We start from the raw sequence: 12,737 nt of genomic DNA, 5'->3' as shown, positions 1-12,737 counted from the left end.
TGCTTCAGCATCTCCTCCCAGAGCCCCTGGCACCGGTTCAGGCCATGTGTCAGGGGAACCCTTGATCGCATCACAATGACGGAAGCCAAGTGCTAGCCTGCAAGAATTGAGAACTGTTTGTTCACAGAAGATCCCGAGTAGAATCACGGGTGTTCCATAGTTCAAGGGTGCCTTGAAGAAAACCATGTAGGAGGAGACTTCCAAAGGCTCGAGTTATTTCTCAGTTGCTGCTCCATTGCACTCTCCTAGCTTTTAAGAAATTTCGCCAACAGTTGTTGATTGGGAATTTTTCTCCCTATCGTTAGTTCCTTGATTTAGCAAGATTTGGGACAGTTAAATAGAAGAACTTTCATACATTTTCAAGGAGTACCACAGTGAATACTACTCTCTGGGGAGAAAAGTATTTTATTAAGGAATACAGTTTGTGCTCTTGGTAAAATCCAAAATTAAACAAGCTCACTGTTTGTGTCCTGCTATTGATGACACTTAGGTGTGTTTGTGTAGTGTGGTGATTCAGGTTCCTGTAAGATAGTTGGCAACTTCACCTTAAGGCTTTTCAGTAGGGATGAAAAGGTCAGTTACTCAATTTCTTAGAACATTTGGGGTTAAAATTCCTAAAAGTTAAGATTTAATAATGATCCTGAAAAACTGTGGTTAACCATATTGCCTATAAACCTAGGAATTTGGAAAAAGTAGTCTTAGTTCTATGCTAATATCAACCATAATTCTTTATTTGAGTAACAGTTTTATAGAACAAACTGTTCTTTGCTGTGATTAGTAATTATTTTCTTACTTATTGGTAAATAGATGGGCTCTGTTCATTTTTTTTTCCACTCTCCAGATTTATAAGGTACATGCAGAAGATGTTAGAACTTAAAATACATCTATTACCACATTATGATTGCACCCAAATGTTGATTGTCTAGGATATGGACATAAAGTAGATCTTCTGAAATAAGTTGTTCCCATTGTCCCTGTACTTCCTTCTTAAGAGCAATCCTGTGTTGAAGTGCGTGTTTAGAAGCATTGGCTCTCGAGAATTACATTTCTATTATGATTAAAAGATAAACTGTGAAATATAGTATCTGGTGCCACATCCTGTTAGGCCCAAGGCCTGTATTTCTGAAAAGCTTTGAGAAGTTGAAGATGGGAGGGGATTACTTACATAGGAGCTCAGACTTTTGGAAGAACTGGAGTGCAGGGAAGAGGAACATGGAAAGCCAAGTCTTAGCGGTATGGAGAGGGGATTCCTGGCTTCTGATGTAACCAGTGACTGGAAAGATGACAGTGAAAAATCCTTGACACAATGATTTTGCATCTTTAACCCACTGGACATGCTAACGATGGACAGATTACCCAAAATAAGTCAATTTCTTCTTAAAATATCCTATATCCCTATTTTATACAGTAGAGAGATGAAAAAAGCAAAACCAAAACCATATAGCCCTGGCCGGGTAGCTCAGGTGGTTGGAGCATTGTCCCATACACTAAAAGGACAGAGGCCTAGGTTGTGGGTTCAATCCCATTTGGGCTCCTATGGGAGGCAACCAATTGATGTATCTCTCTCACACTGAAGTCCCTCTCTCTTCCATTCTCTTTCTCTTTCTTCCTTCCCCTCCCCCCTTTCCTCTCTCAAATCAGTGGGAACATATAGTAGATATACTACCATCACAACTAGGTACTTCTGTGCTTGCATATGGAAGGTGTTAAGTACAATGAAAATAAGTTATGGTCATAGGCTTAATTATAATTTATGACCTTAAGGGTATGGGACTACAAGGGACTTTCTACATCATGTCTTTGTGTAATGTTTCAATTTTTATAACAAGCATGGTATGTTTTTATATTCTTATAATCAATCAGGGCAAGGCTATACAGATAAAATATTTTATACTTACTATTTTAAATTATCTTTAAGGTTGTTCCTTTTGTTAGAGATAAAAGCTCCAGTCTTACACTTTATAACTCACCTGGCAAGGTTTAGGCAGTTGTTTGTTCACCTCGAGTACACATTTACAGAGATTGGTATAGGAGGGGGAAAAAACACAGTAGAATAAAAGAGGCAAATTTTAACCTAGAGTTCTCAAAGTGAATAGCAATAGTTCAAGAATACTTGATAACAATGAACCACGCAGTACATGTAACAAACACTTGAAAGTTATTCTAACTTTTACAAATGATATATAAAAACTTACCTGGAAAATGCCAGGAGCTTGAGATTCAGTCCATGAAATTCTTTACTGTGCTGCTGATCATTTATAGAGCCTACATTTCAAAGGCAGAATGTCTTCCCCTATATTACCTTGTAGATTCCAAGCAAAGAAAAGCCATCTCACCAACTTCATTGTAAGCTTTTCAATGTGTTCTTTCTAACTGAAAATAACAAAGTTTTATAAGATGGACTTTTGGGAGTTTGGATTATTTTTCCCGCGAGAGGTTTGCTTATCCACAGGCTTATGTAGCGAAGTTCTCCATAATTGATGTGTTTATGGAGAGTGCCCATGGTCCCCAGGTCAGCTTTTGTAAATAGAACCCGCTTTCATATACATATAATGTTTTCATTTTTCTCACCTTTGTAGTTTATTCTGTGCATGGTGAATACAAATACCCTGCCAGCCTTTTCCCCTTGGCATCCCAAGACCATCCTGGTCTCTGATTTGCAATTCCACAGGCGACTGCAGCACGTATGCAGGACATGTGTCATTTGCCTTTACTATGTGGTGCATTCACACGGCTGCTGCTTTAAGATAACTCTTGGGCAATTCTGAATATGAAATTACAGCATACTGTCAAGTCTGAGCGTCCCGACCCACAGCTTTGCGTGTTTTTGTTTGCTTGTTTATGTCCGCCCCCAACATTTAGTCGGGTGCTTAGCCGCGACTGGGTACTGACAAAGTCAGGTCTTGATAGAAATGCTTTTATTCCCACAACCACCCTGTCCTCATTGAAGTAGGCAAATCCTAAATCCTCAGCAACCAAGGTTCAAACACCCTAAAACCCAAACCATCAGAAACGGTGGCGCGGGTCCTAAGTAACCTTGTTGGTGCAGCCCGGCGGGTCTCCCGCGAACTCTATCCCAGGTAGCCAGCTGCCAGTGGCCGCGGCGATGAGGCTCTGGCTTTCAGGGGGAGACCCGGCGGGGGCAGCGACTCCGCAGGAGCTCGGGGTCCGCGCGGGGCAGGTGCGCGGTCGCGCGTGCGCGCCAGGTCCCCCCGGAGCCCCGCGGGCGCTCCACGCCGGGTTTTCCGCCACTCCCTTCGCGCAGACCCACCGCAGCCCCGCAGGCACCCGCGCCCGCGCCCGCTCCCCTCCGCCTGGGCTTCAAAGCCAGCCTCGCCGGCTGCGCGGGGGGATGCCGCGGCGAGGCGGCGGGGAAGGAGGCCGGGGGCCGGGCCGGGCTGTGGCTGCAGGCGCTCGTTTCGTAGGGAGTTGAGGAGGGGCCGGGCCCGCGGGGGGCCGAGAGGGGCGTGAGGGGGAGTGTTCCCGGAAAGCCGCGGCGATGGAGCGCTGCGCCCGCCGCCCGCGGAGTTGAGAAAGAAAACAGGAAACGTGGTGGCCGCGCACCCGTGGCCGCGGCTGATTCATTCGCCCCGAGTGAGGCACGGCCGGCGGGGCGGGCGCGGAGCCGCGGCGCGGGCTGGCCGCCGGGGCGATCGGGCGCTGGACCAGCCGCTCCCCGCGGGGCGGGCTCCGAGGCGCACGCGCCACCCCCTTCGTCATCCTCAAGGACTAGGACTCCGACCCGCCGCGCCGTCTCCAAGTCGCATCGTGGTCTCCTGGCCCGTGTGTCCTCCGCGTAAAAGTTGGCTCGCCGCACTCCGCGCGCCCTCCCCGGACGCCGAACGGAGACGCCAAGCTGGAGAGCCCGTGCCGTCCCGAGGCCGGCTGCCCCGCTAGCAGAGCGCCCGGCTCGGCAATATGAAGGAGCAGCCCCCATGTGCGGGCACCGGGCATCCGAGCATGGCGGGGTACGGCAGGATGGCCCCCTTTGAACTCGCTGGCAGCCCCGTGAAGCGCTTGAGAACTGAGCCCCCCTTTCCCTATCTCTTCGCAGAGGAGGCCTACCAGAAACTGGCCAGCGAGACCCTGGAGGAGCTGGACTGGTGTCTGGACCAGCTAGAGACCCTGCAGACCAGGCACTCCGTCAGTGAGATGGCCTCCAACAAGGTAAGGCCCTGCTCGGCTCTCACGGAGGTCCGGAGGCGGCTGGCTCCCACGCCGGTGAAGCCACCGGTTCCAGTGGCCCCGGGAAATGTATGCAGATTGTTGGCAGCTCTGCTGCCTCCGAGGGAGGTCCCTGGTTCTGTGCCTTCCCTCTCTCTTCCACTCACTCCAGATAAAGGAAACATTTTGCAAAAGTAGTTTTGACATCGTTGATGGCAGTACCTCCAGGACACAGTGGTTTTTTTGGGGGGTGGCAGATGGGAAGACTCGTGACACTTTGCCCTTGCTGCAGAAACCCAGTCGAGTCCCTGGGCATTGCATGTTTAAGGGTATTCTTGGGATTCCCAGTTGGAAATAAGAGTGGCTGGAGGTCAGTGCAATCTCTTGATGTCATCACTCAAACTGAACTTGGAACCTTAGCCCTCATTTATCTAAGGGTCAGGGTACCCTGTAAAAACTGACCCTTTGTATGTTCACTTGGCCATACCTGTCCAGAAGAAACGTCAGCGAAGATAGAAAATACCATTATGATCTTTACCTTGTTCCTTCCCTTGAGTCTTGGAAAGTCAATGGGGTGTTTGTGCCCTATCTGCTAACGTGCAGGTCTTGGTGGTTAGTGGAGTTTCGGGGGTGAGAAGTAACCTTCAGTCTGGCTCAGCGGTAAAGCAAGGTAGAGTGTTGTCTGTTTTGCTGTATTTCTCAGAATTCCTGTTGGGGTTTTTTTTTTTTTTTTGTCTTTAGTTGTGTAAGGAAATAATTGATTATGTATGTTTTTATGAGTATTGGCTGAGGGGATCGGAAAGGAGGATGTCGGATGCAAATGGCCAGGAGATTCAACCAGTAAGGACTGGGTAACTGTGTGTGACAATTAGTAACAGTTCCCTCTTAAAGATATTTAATTTTGAGCCACCTATTTACAAGGTCAGGAAGTGTATACCGTTTTTACTGTTTATGTGCACATATTTTTCAGAGAGTCATGCTTTTTATTTTGTTTTAGCCTGGTGTAGTTTTTATCCCACCTGTTTTTTTCTCACACGGTTTTTAAAAATACCATAGCGTATCAGCCACTTGTCTTATCTGTCGATAATGCTTACATAGACAGCATTGTTTTCAAATGAAACATTACCTGCAAATAAAATAAAAGGGACTCTCCAGTCACTGGCTGCAGGCACTAACCTACCCATAAGCATGTTGACTTACCCATAAGCATGCTGATCAAATGTAAATTTTTTTTTGGTCATTTGGGCCGCATTTCTAAATTTGGTATGGCTCTTCATTAAAATGTTTGGTTATTGCTCTCCTGCTCCCTGCTGTGGCATTAGGTGCCATTGTTCTCATCTGGCTTACGAATTCTTAGTTTATTTATTAAATTTCTAAAACATAAATTGTCTGTTCATAATTTGATTCATAATAGCAGTGGACATAAGCTGGGTATCTCCATTGTCCTAGCTGCTGAATGGGACCATTCTGCAGTGGGCCTGCATTCTGAATTCTCTTCTCTGGTTAATTCTGTCTAGTAAAAGAAAGAGCAGAGCCTCAAGGCACCTGAAGGCAATTGCTTATGTTTTCAAGATGATTTGACTGTTATTTTTCAGCAAAATGAACCCACGCAGCTACAGTTACTTTCCCCAAAAATCCATACTCTTATGATGAAACCTGTCTTCTGATTTAAAAATTAACATGAACTCTAATAATCCACTATATATGACAACTGTCAAGTAATTACCTTATCCACATTTTAAGATTTGAAAATAAAACTTTGTCACAATAATTACTCAAAATGATTCCTTTCTTTTAAAGGCACCACATAAGATAGGGATTTTTATTTTTTAATCTTCATTGTGAATGACCCTAAATTAGACCATGACTGTGTTAATATACAGGTTTATTTGGTTGAAGTGCAATCTAGGTTGAGAAAATACTTCTTCAAAGTATAGTCATTCTAGCAGTCTATGTCTTATGGTTGAATGATTACTGACGGGACACTTATTTTTAACATTATATTTTTTTTCAACTCAGATGTAGCTGTTGCTTAAACTTTTAATGTCTAAGCCATTCATTTTTTAACCCATTCATTTCTAAATGAGTGCTAAGCTCGTGTAACTTTTTATAGATGAAAAAGGATTAGCATAAAAGGGGGAAGAAAAAAAAAGCTCTTAGTAAAGGTTGTAAAGTGACCCTTCTGTTTGATAGCAAGGGCACGAATAAGTCACATCCACATGAGCTGTAAACTGAGTTGGAGCAGCTGATCTGAAAGGTCCCCGTGAGTGAGCCTAAGTCAGAAATGGAATAGTGACAGCTTGTATCACACGTCCACTAGGTTGTCTGATATCCCTTGAGTATGAATGAGTAAGTCTGAAACATAGCTTTGGATTATTTCTTACCATCTTTTTTTTTTTTTTTACATATACTTGTTTGCACCAACCAATGTGTTCAGGTTATTTTTGCTTTGAAAAGTCATGACATCTTTCTCTGTTTTCTTCTCTCTTGAGGCTTTGTTTTGTTTTGTTTCTTAAAGTTACTCTAATAGATTTAAATAATAAAAATACTAGTAAGGACTAGGATTTGTAAGTGATTATATAGATTATATAGATTATGCAAATAATCACTATATCTCTATGGTGATTATTATGAAGAGGGATTTGGGTGTCAGGAAGAAGGAAATTGATTCTTCAAACCATTTAGCTAATTGGGTTAACAGATTCTTCTTCATATGTTTTTAAAAATCCTAATGTAAAGAATCTAAATTATTAGCAATTTTTAAATGATATTTTAGAAGTAACTAGCTATATTTCCTGACGGGAGTTGTAATGTGCATAATGCTTATTAAGGGTATTGAGATGGGAAAATTATTGAGTTCTTGTCCAAGGCCAGAGTTGGTGTAATACATGTAGGATGCTTGTACCAAGTTGGGTAAGAGGCTCCAGATGGCATTTAATTTGAGTGGTTAAATCTATAGCATTTGCCCTCATAAACACATTAATCCGCTTGAGATTTGTACAGATTTCCTTTGGAACCTCATTGCTACAGTTGAGGGAGATTTTGGTGACGTCTCAAAGCTTTGGAGGTAGACAGACCTAGACATTGAATCATAATGTTGTTCCTTGCTGACTGAGTTACATCAGAGAACTGACTAACTTTTTTAGCTTCAATTTCCTTCGCATAAGGTGGACACCATATCTATTTTGAAAGGCTAATGCAGAAGGTTGAAAGAATAAAATAGCTAGAAAATAGCTAGGTAAGAAATAGTGCCTGATAATAGTAGGCACTATACCTGTTGTTGTTGGCATTATTATTTGAGTTTTAGGTCAAACTTAATTGGTTGCTTACTTGGCTAACATATTTTTTTAACATTCAATTGTAATTTATGCTTGACATTTTAAGTTTATGGATTTTCATAATATAATTATTAAATAACTGTCCTTAATGTACATTTCTGTATTATAAAAATGCTTAAATTATATCGACACTTTTTTGGTTTAATATAGACATAAACATTTTGAAGTTCTTATTAGAAGTTTAGTCTTTTCTTACGTGCCAGTTACAGAATTCCAAACAGAAAAGCCAAATAACACTTTGTTTTACCGTATAACTGAAAAAACAGTTCCTATTAATTTTTAGAACGTATAAAACTATCTGGGATCGGTGGGCACATTTCCATCCTTTTGTACAGATTTTGCAAAGCTAGAATATCCTGCCAGATGTTTGTAATGCAGAGTAGTTTCACAGTGTTTTTGGTCACCTTCTCTTATAGAAAGTCAGTTGAGGATTCAAGGAGGACAGGCCAGAAGCCTAAGCCTCAGGGTTTTCAAGGATTATGCTATAACTCGAACCCTATAACTTCATCCACTTGTGACCTAATAACGCCCACTTCACCAGTGTAGGTGCAGGAATGTTTGAAGGAGGAAACAAAATCACTTTGATTTCTCCTCAAAATATGCCACTCTAAAAACATGGGGTTTTTTCCTCTGTCTAATTTTGGGGCAGTTTCTTGTCCTGTCATTGTTGGAAACTACTGTGCTTCAAGCTGAAAGCACGTCTTGAAGTTAGGATTCAAGCATCCTTCTAAGAGACTGAAGGCTGTTCTTTAGTGCATTCCAGATGTATATAGGCCAACATTGCAAACGTGGTCATTGCTTCTTTATGGAATTTATTTTGTCTATTTGTTTTTCAAGAAATATCTCTATCGTGCTTCTGTTGCCATAAATTACATTGCTTTCTGGGGTGCTTTTTCTTAGTGTTTCATTGTCTGCTCCCCCTGCTGCTGTTTAATAGGCAGTGCATACAAAAATATACTAGAGTTTTCTATGACTGCTGATATGTTTTATTCTGGGAAAGAGGGGTGCTAGAATGAATATAGGATGTTTATAGAGGTAGTTAAACCTTAAGATATTTCAGCATTACGTGAATATTACAGAACAGAAACTTCCTTGCTAAGAAGGAAGTTGAAGTTAGTTGGAAAAGGTATTTTAATTTTATGAAGAACAAATATCAAGTGACAGTCATTTTCTACATTAAAATACTAAAATTTGTTGACATAGTCATAAGAGAATTGTTAAGAATTAATAAACATGACTAAAGAAAACTTTAAATTTTAAAAGAAGGTATTTTCTGTATCTATAGAAAATAAATTTATTGATGTTTTGAATTTGCTTTTTTATTTACTTAATAAAAGTAGATTTGGCGAAGAGTTATGTAGTTTACATGTGTGCCATAGTTATTATGAAGGATTGAGAATATCCCTAATAATTTAATTATCAAAAAACTTCTAATTTATGATTCAGTAAATTAGTCATTACTAGAGAAATTGTTTTCAGTTATTACATTTTGATTTAATTTTCGGATAGAGGTAGCGTCTTAGAGCGTTATAAACTATGTTTTTGGGTTTGGTTTTTTGTGTGTGTTTTTCTTTTTTCTTTCATTTCAAAACAAAAGCCTTGACCAACGTAAAATAGAACTTTCCCCAACATTATGGATAGATTAAACACACTTTTTTCCCCAAATAGCAAGGATGATAGATAATGCATTTGTTCAATTTAAGAAGATTTCTGATAGTCACATAAATTGTAGCTATTATTTAAGATACACCTGTCTGGCAGATGTGAAATGCTATAAATGTTATAATTTTCAGTTAATCCATAAAATATATAGAATCTGATCTTTTTCAGAAAGAGACCAACCCTCTAAAACTGCAAATAGCAGGGGACTTATTTTGTGGTGGCATAGCTCTGCCCGGGCGGCGTTGGGGTACCTGGCTACTTGTGATGGTTTCATTGGCTCTATTAGTCTGTCATCTTTCTAGGAAATATAGAAATGGGTTGCCCTTTATTTGAATACTCACACTAGTTTTAAAAGACATTTGAAGGCATTTTCTTTTATTCACTTGAACAGGGATGGGGAGTGAGTCTTGCTATTTGATTAAACAACAAACAATTCTGCTCTGTTCGTTAAAAAATGAGTTAAAGGGAATGACAGTAGGTTAGAGAGGATACTTTATCTTTAATGAAGTACTTTTCTTTATTAATGCTTAGTGTTCTGGGCTTTTTGTTATTATTTTGCTACACTTTGTCTACTTGGATGAGCATGAATGACATTTACTCCCTGGACTGGCGTGGACACCCGTGATGCCTACGGCAGCTTTGTAGAGCGGAAAGAACATAGATGGTTTTGTCACGTGATCTTGGTCTCATATTCCAGCTCTGTCTGCAGCTTCCTACCTAATATTTTGGGAAACATGCCTCACTTCTCTGAATCTCAATTTCTTCATTTATAAATGGAGACAATAAAAGGGGAAAATAAAATCAAAAGGTTGCTGAGAGCATCAAACAATGTATGCAAAGCTCAGTTTGGTGCATAGCACATACTGGGTGGTCAGTACATTGCATGTAAGTTTTCCAATGTCTAGAATGTGTTTTAAGAAGAGATTGAGGAAAACTATGTGCCATATACTCCTTGCAATGTAAGAAAATAATATTTCTTAGAAGAAAAACATGACCTTTCTCTTCTGTAATAACAGTCTAAATTAGTATTGCTCAGACTTCCTGTGTCCATTCACAATTGCTACAGGTTGAATGTTTTTATTTAAAGCATTTTTTTATTGCAAATACCCACCTGAATGCCTCATCTTAAGCAAGGATGTACATAAAAGCATGAATTTGAAGTCCTAGTTATATTTTTTCTAGTATACATTAAAATTGATATGTAACAAAATGAGAAAATGTCCATCTACACCACAGTAAAGCATTTTGCTTACTACTCACAGACACTGGCATACTTTTGGATATACCGTTCTAAAGTGCCAACAAGAACAATTTGGTGAGTCATGGTTGGTTAGAAAAATTTGTTTTAATCTTCCTATGATTATCCTTCTCTGACATTAATGGGATCTCCCCACTAGAAGAGAAAAAGCCAAATTTAATCATCAGAAATCTCTCATCCATTCGACATTCATTCCTCAGGCAGCGCAGTCTATGAATTTAGAGCACCCTCTTGGGTTGGTTTCACTATCTGCCTTTATTAGATATAAATTGGACAAGTTACTGTAATTCTGTGCTTCGGTTTTCTCATCTGTTAGATAGTTGCTGTGACAATTTAATGAATTAAAAGATGGAAATTGTCTAGGCAGAGTCAGAGACATAGTAGATACTCAGTAATGTGAAATCATTTATTTCTATCTATAAAGAAATACCATCTGTCTTTTCTTATTTTGTGGGGTGAGAGCTAGACAACGTGTTTCTTTGCTATCCCGATACCTACTTTATACACTTACAACAAGCTTTGAAGAGGGAATGGTGGCCTAATGATGTTGACGCTAACCGAAGAGAACTGTTGGATTTTTCACTTACTTTGCTTCCCATCAGTTACTTTTCAAGGAGTTTACCTTTTGTTTCTTGTGTAATTTTACAGAACAGCCCATCAATCTGGCCTGAAGTTTTGCCAGAATATCTAAAACTCTCTGTGCTACTTTTGGAGGAATACATACAGCATTAGAGAATAGTTTAGCCAGTTATTGTCATAAATGAATGTATCCCTGTTATTCTTCTGAATGAGGCTGAAAGGCACAGAATCTCTTATTATTTAATGCAAAGAAAAATATACTAAGGACATAGCATCTCACTGCACCTTTCAACATCTTAACTACCTAGTGTATGTACAAATGTTTCCCTGCTCAGTCGCCTGAGGGGGCCTGAAGAGTGACACCCCAGTAGCAATGAATTCACCTAGCACCCTCAGTTTGGTTTCTAATACCATTGCCCAATCAGAGGTGTCACAAGTTCTTAGAGAAATAGCTGATTCTGGAACTGGGAGCATGTTGTAGTAAGAGAAGGTAAGGAAGTGCTCAGACAAACAAAACTCCACATTGATGGGAACATAGCAAAGGGACATAAGAGCAAATTTGTGAAAGGGCTCCCAATTACCAGAATTTGAAATATTCAATCAAGAAAGTAAGTATTGGATTATAACCCAAAATATAAAAATAAAAAAATCCATGAGGTCATATTGACGTAAATACTTTATTGACTAAATAATTAAATGGGGAGAATAGGAAAATCTGTGCAGAAGGATTCCAAATAATTTATGTAGTTACTCAACCCTCAAGGAGGGAGAGCATAAAACTACTCACTCCTCAAGTGTGTGCTGTGCATATTGACTTCCTTCCGAAAAGCACAATAGGGAAAGAGGGAGTAGAGTACCGCTGTGCTGGAGAAACCCCACAAGCGCACACTACCTCAGCCAGGTAGTCAAAGGTAACATCCACAGTGATGCCATGTTGTAGTAGGTACACTTATGATCTGATGAAAATGGTACTTTACATCTACGGTCTTCCTAGCAAAAGCATATAATCCCACCCGACCAAGAGAAAAACATCAGGCAGTTCCTAGTTGCGGGACATTCTACAAAATACCTGACCAAGTACTCCTCAAAACTGTCAAGGCCATCAAAAACGAAGAAGATCTGAGAAACTGTAACAGCCAAGAGGAACCGAAGGAGACAAATGTAACATGCTGTCTTGGGTGGGATCCTGGAACAGAAGAAGAGCATTAGGTGAAAATTGGGGCAATCTGAGTAAAGTGTAGACTTTAGTTAATAATGCATCCTATTGTTCAATGAGTATGACAGGTGTGCCATACTAATGTAAGATGTTAATAATAGGTGAAGCTGGGTGTGAGGCATATGGAGACTCTCTGCACTGATCTTCCCAATTTGTCTGTAACTCTAAAACTTTTCTAAAACAAAAAGTTTATTAAATAAATCTTAATCATCCTTTAAGGTCTATCTGGAAGGCTACCTGCTCTAAGAAGTCTTTTCTGTTGTATCTTCTCCCATGCCTTTCGCCCTGCCTCCCCTAATTGGATGTAATCGCTTTCCTTTGACCTTCCACAGGACTTTGTAGTAGTTCTCTTAACTCTTAGTCCGATATTTCTTTCTTTTTTTATTCTTAGTACATTTACAATGTCCATTAGGTCATTAGTCTTATTTCTCCAGCCTCAATAACATCGCACACAAGGTCTTGTTGAGTAGGTGCTCAATAAATATTGGATGAATTGTGTGAATGGTATTGCAGTGGTGAT

At 40.4% G+C, this 12,737-nt stretch overlaps 1 protein-coding gene across 10 annotated transcripts in view; it reads left to right on the top strand.

Annotated features, from left to right (window-relative positions):
- PDE4D (phosphodiesterase 4D) overlaps nucleotides 1–12,737 on the top strand; it is a 1,237,087-nt gene that overhangs the window by 1,187,865 nt on the left and 36,485 nt on the right. For 9 of the 10 annotated variants that reach the window (XM_070412009.1, XM_070412010.1, XM_070412011.1 and 6 more), the window contains one exon: nucleotides 4,055–4,167. In XM_070412009.1, the coding sequence (XP_070268110.1) occupies nucleotides 4,055–4,167 (113 nt within the window). Of the gene's footprint in view, nucleotides 1–3,776; nucleotides 3,969–4,054; nucleotides 4,168–12,737 lie in introns of those variants that run through there. The other variant, XM_070412018.1, reaches the window with a different exon arrangement.

The sequence above is a fragment of the Myotis yumanensis genome, unplaced genomic scaffold (assembly GCF_028538775.1).
Source record: "Myotis yumanensis isolate MYYU_CA2020_CCGP unplaced genomic scaffold, mMyoYum1.0.hap1 SCAF_4, whole genome shotgun sequence".
NCBI classification, from domain to species: Eukaryota; Metazoa; Chordata; class Mammalia; order Chiroptera; family Vespertilionidae; genus Myotis; species Myotis yumanensis.
This window is presented reverse-complemented; position numbering and strand designations above follow the sequence as displayed.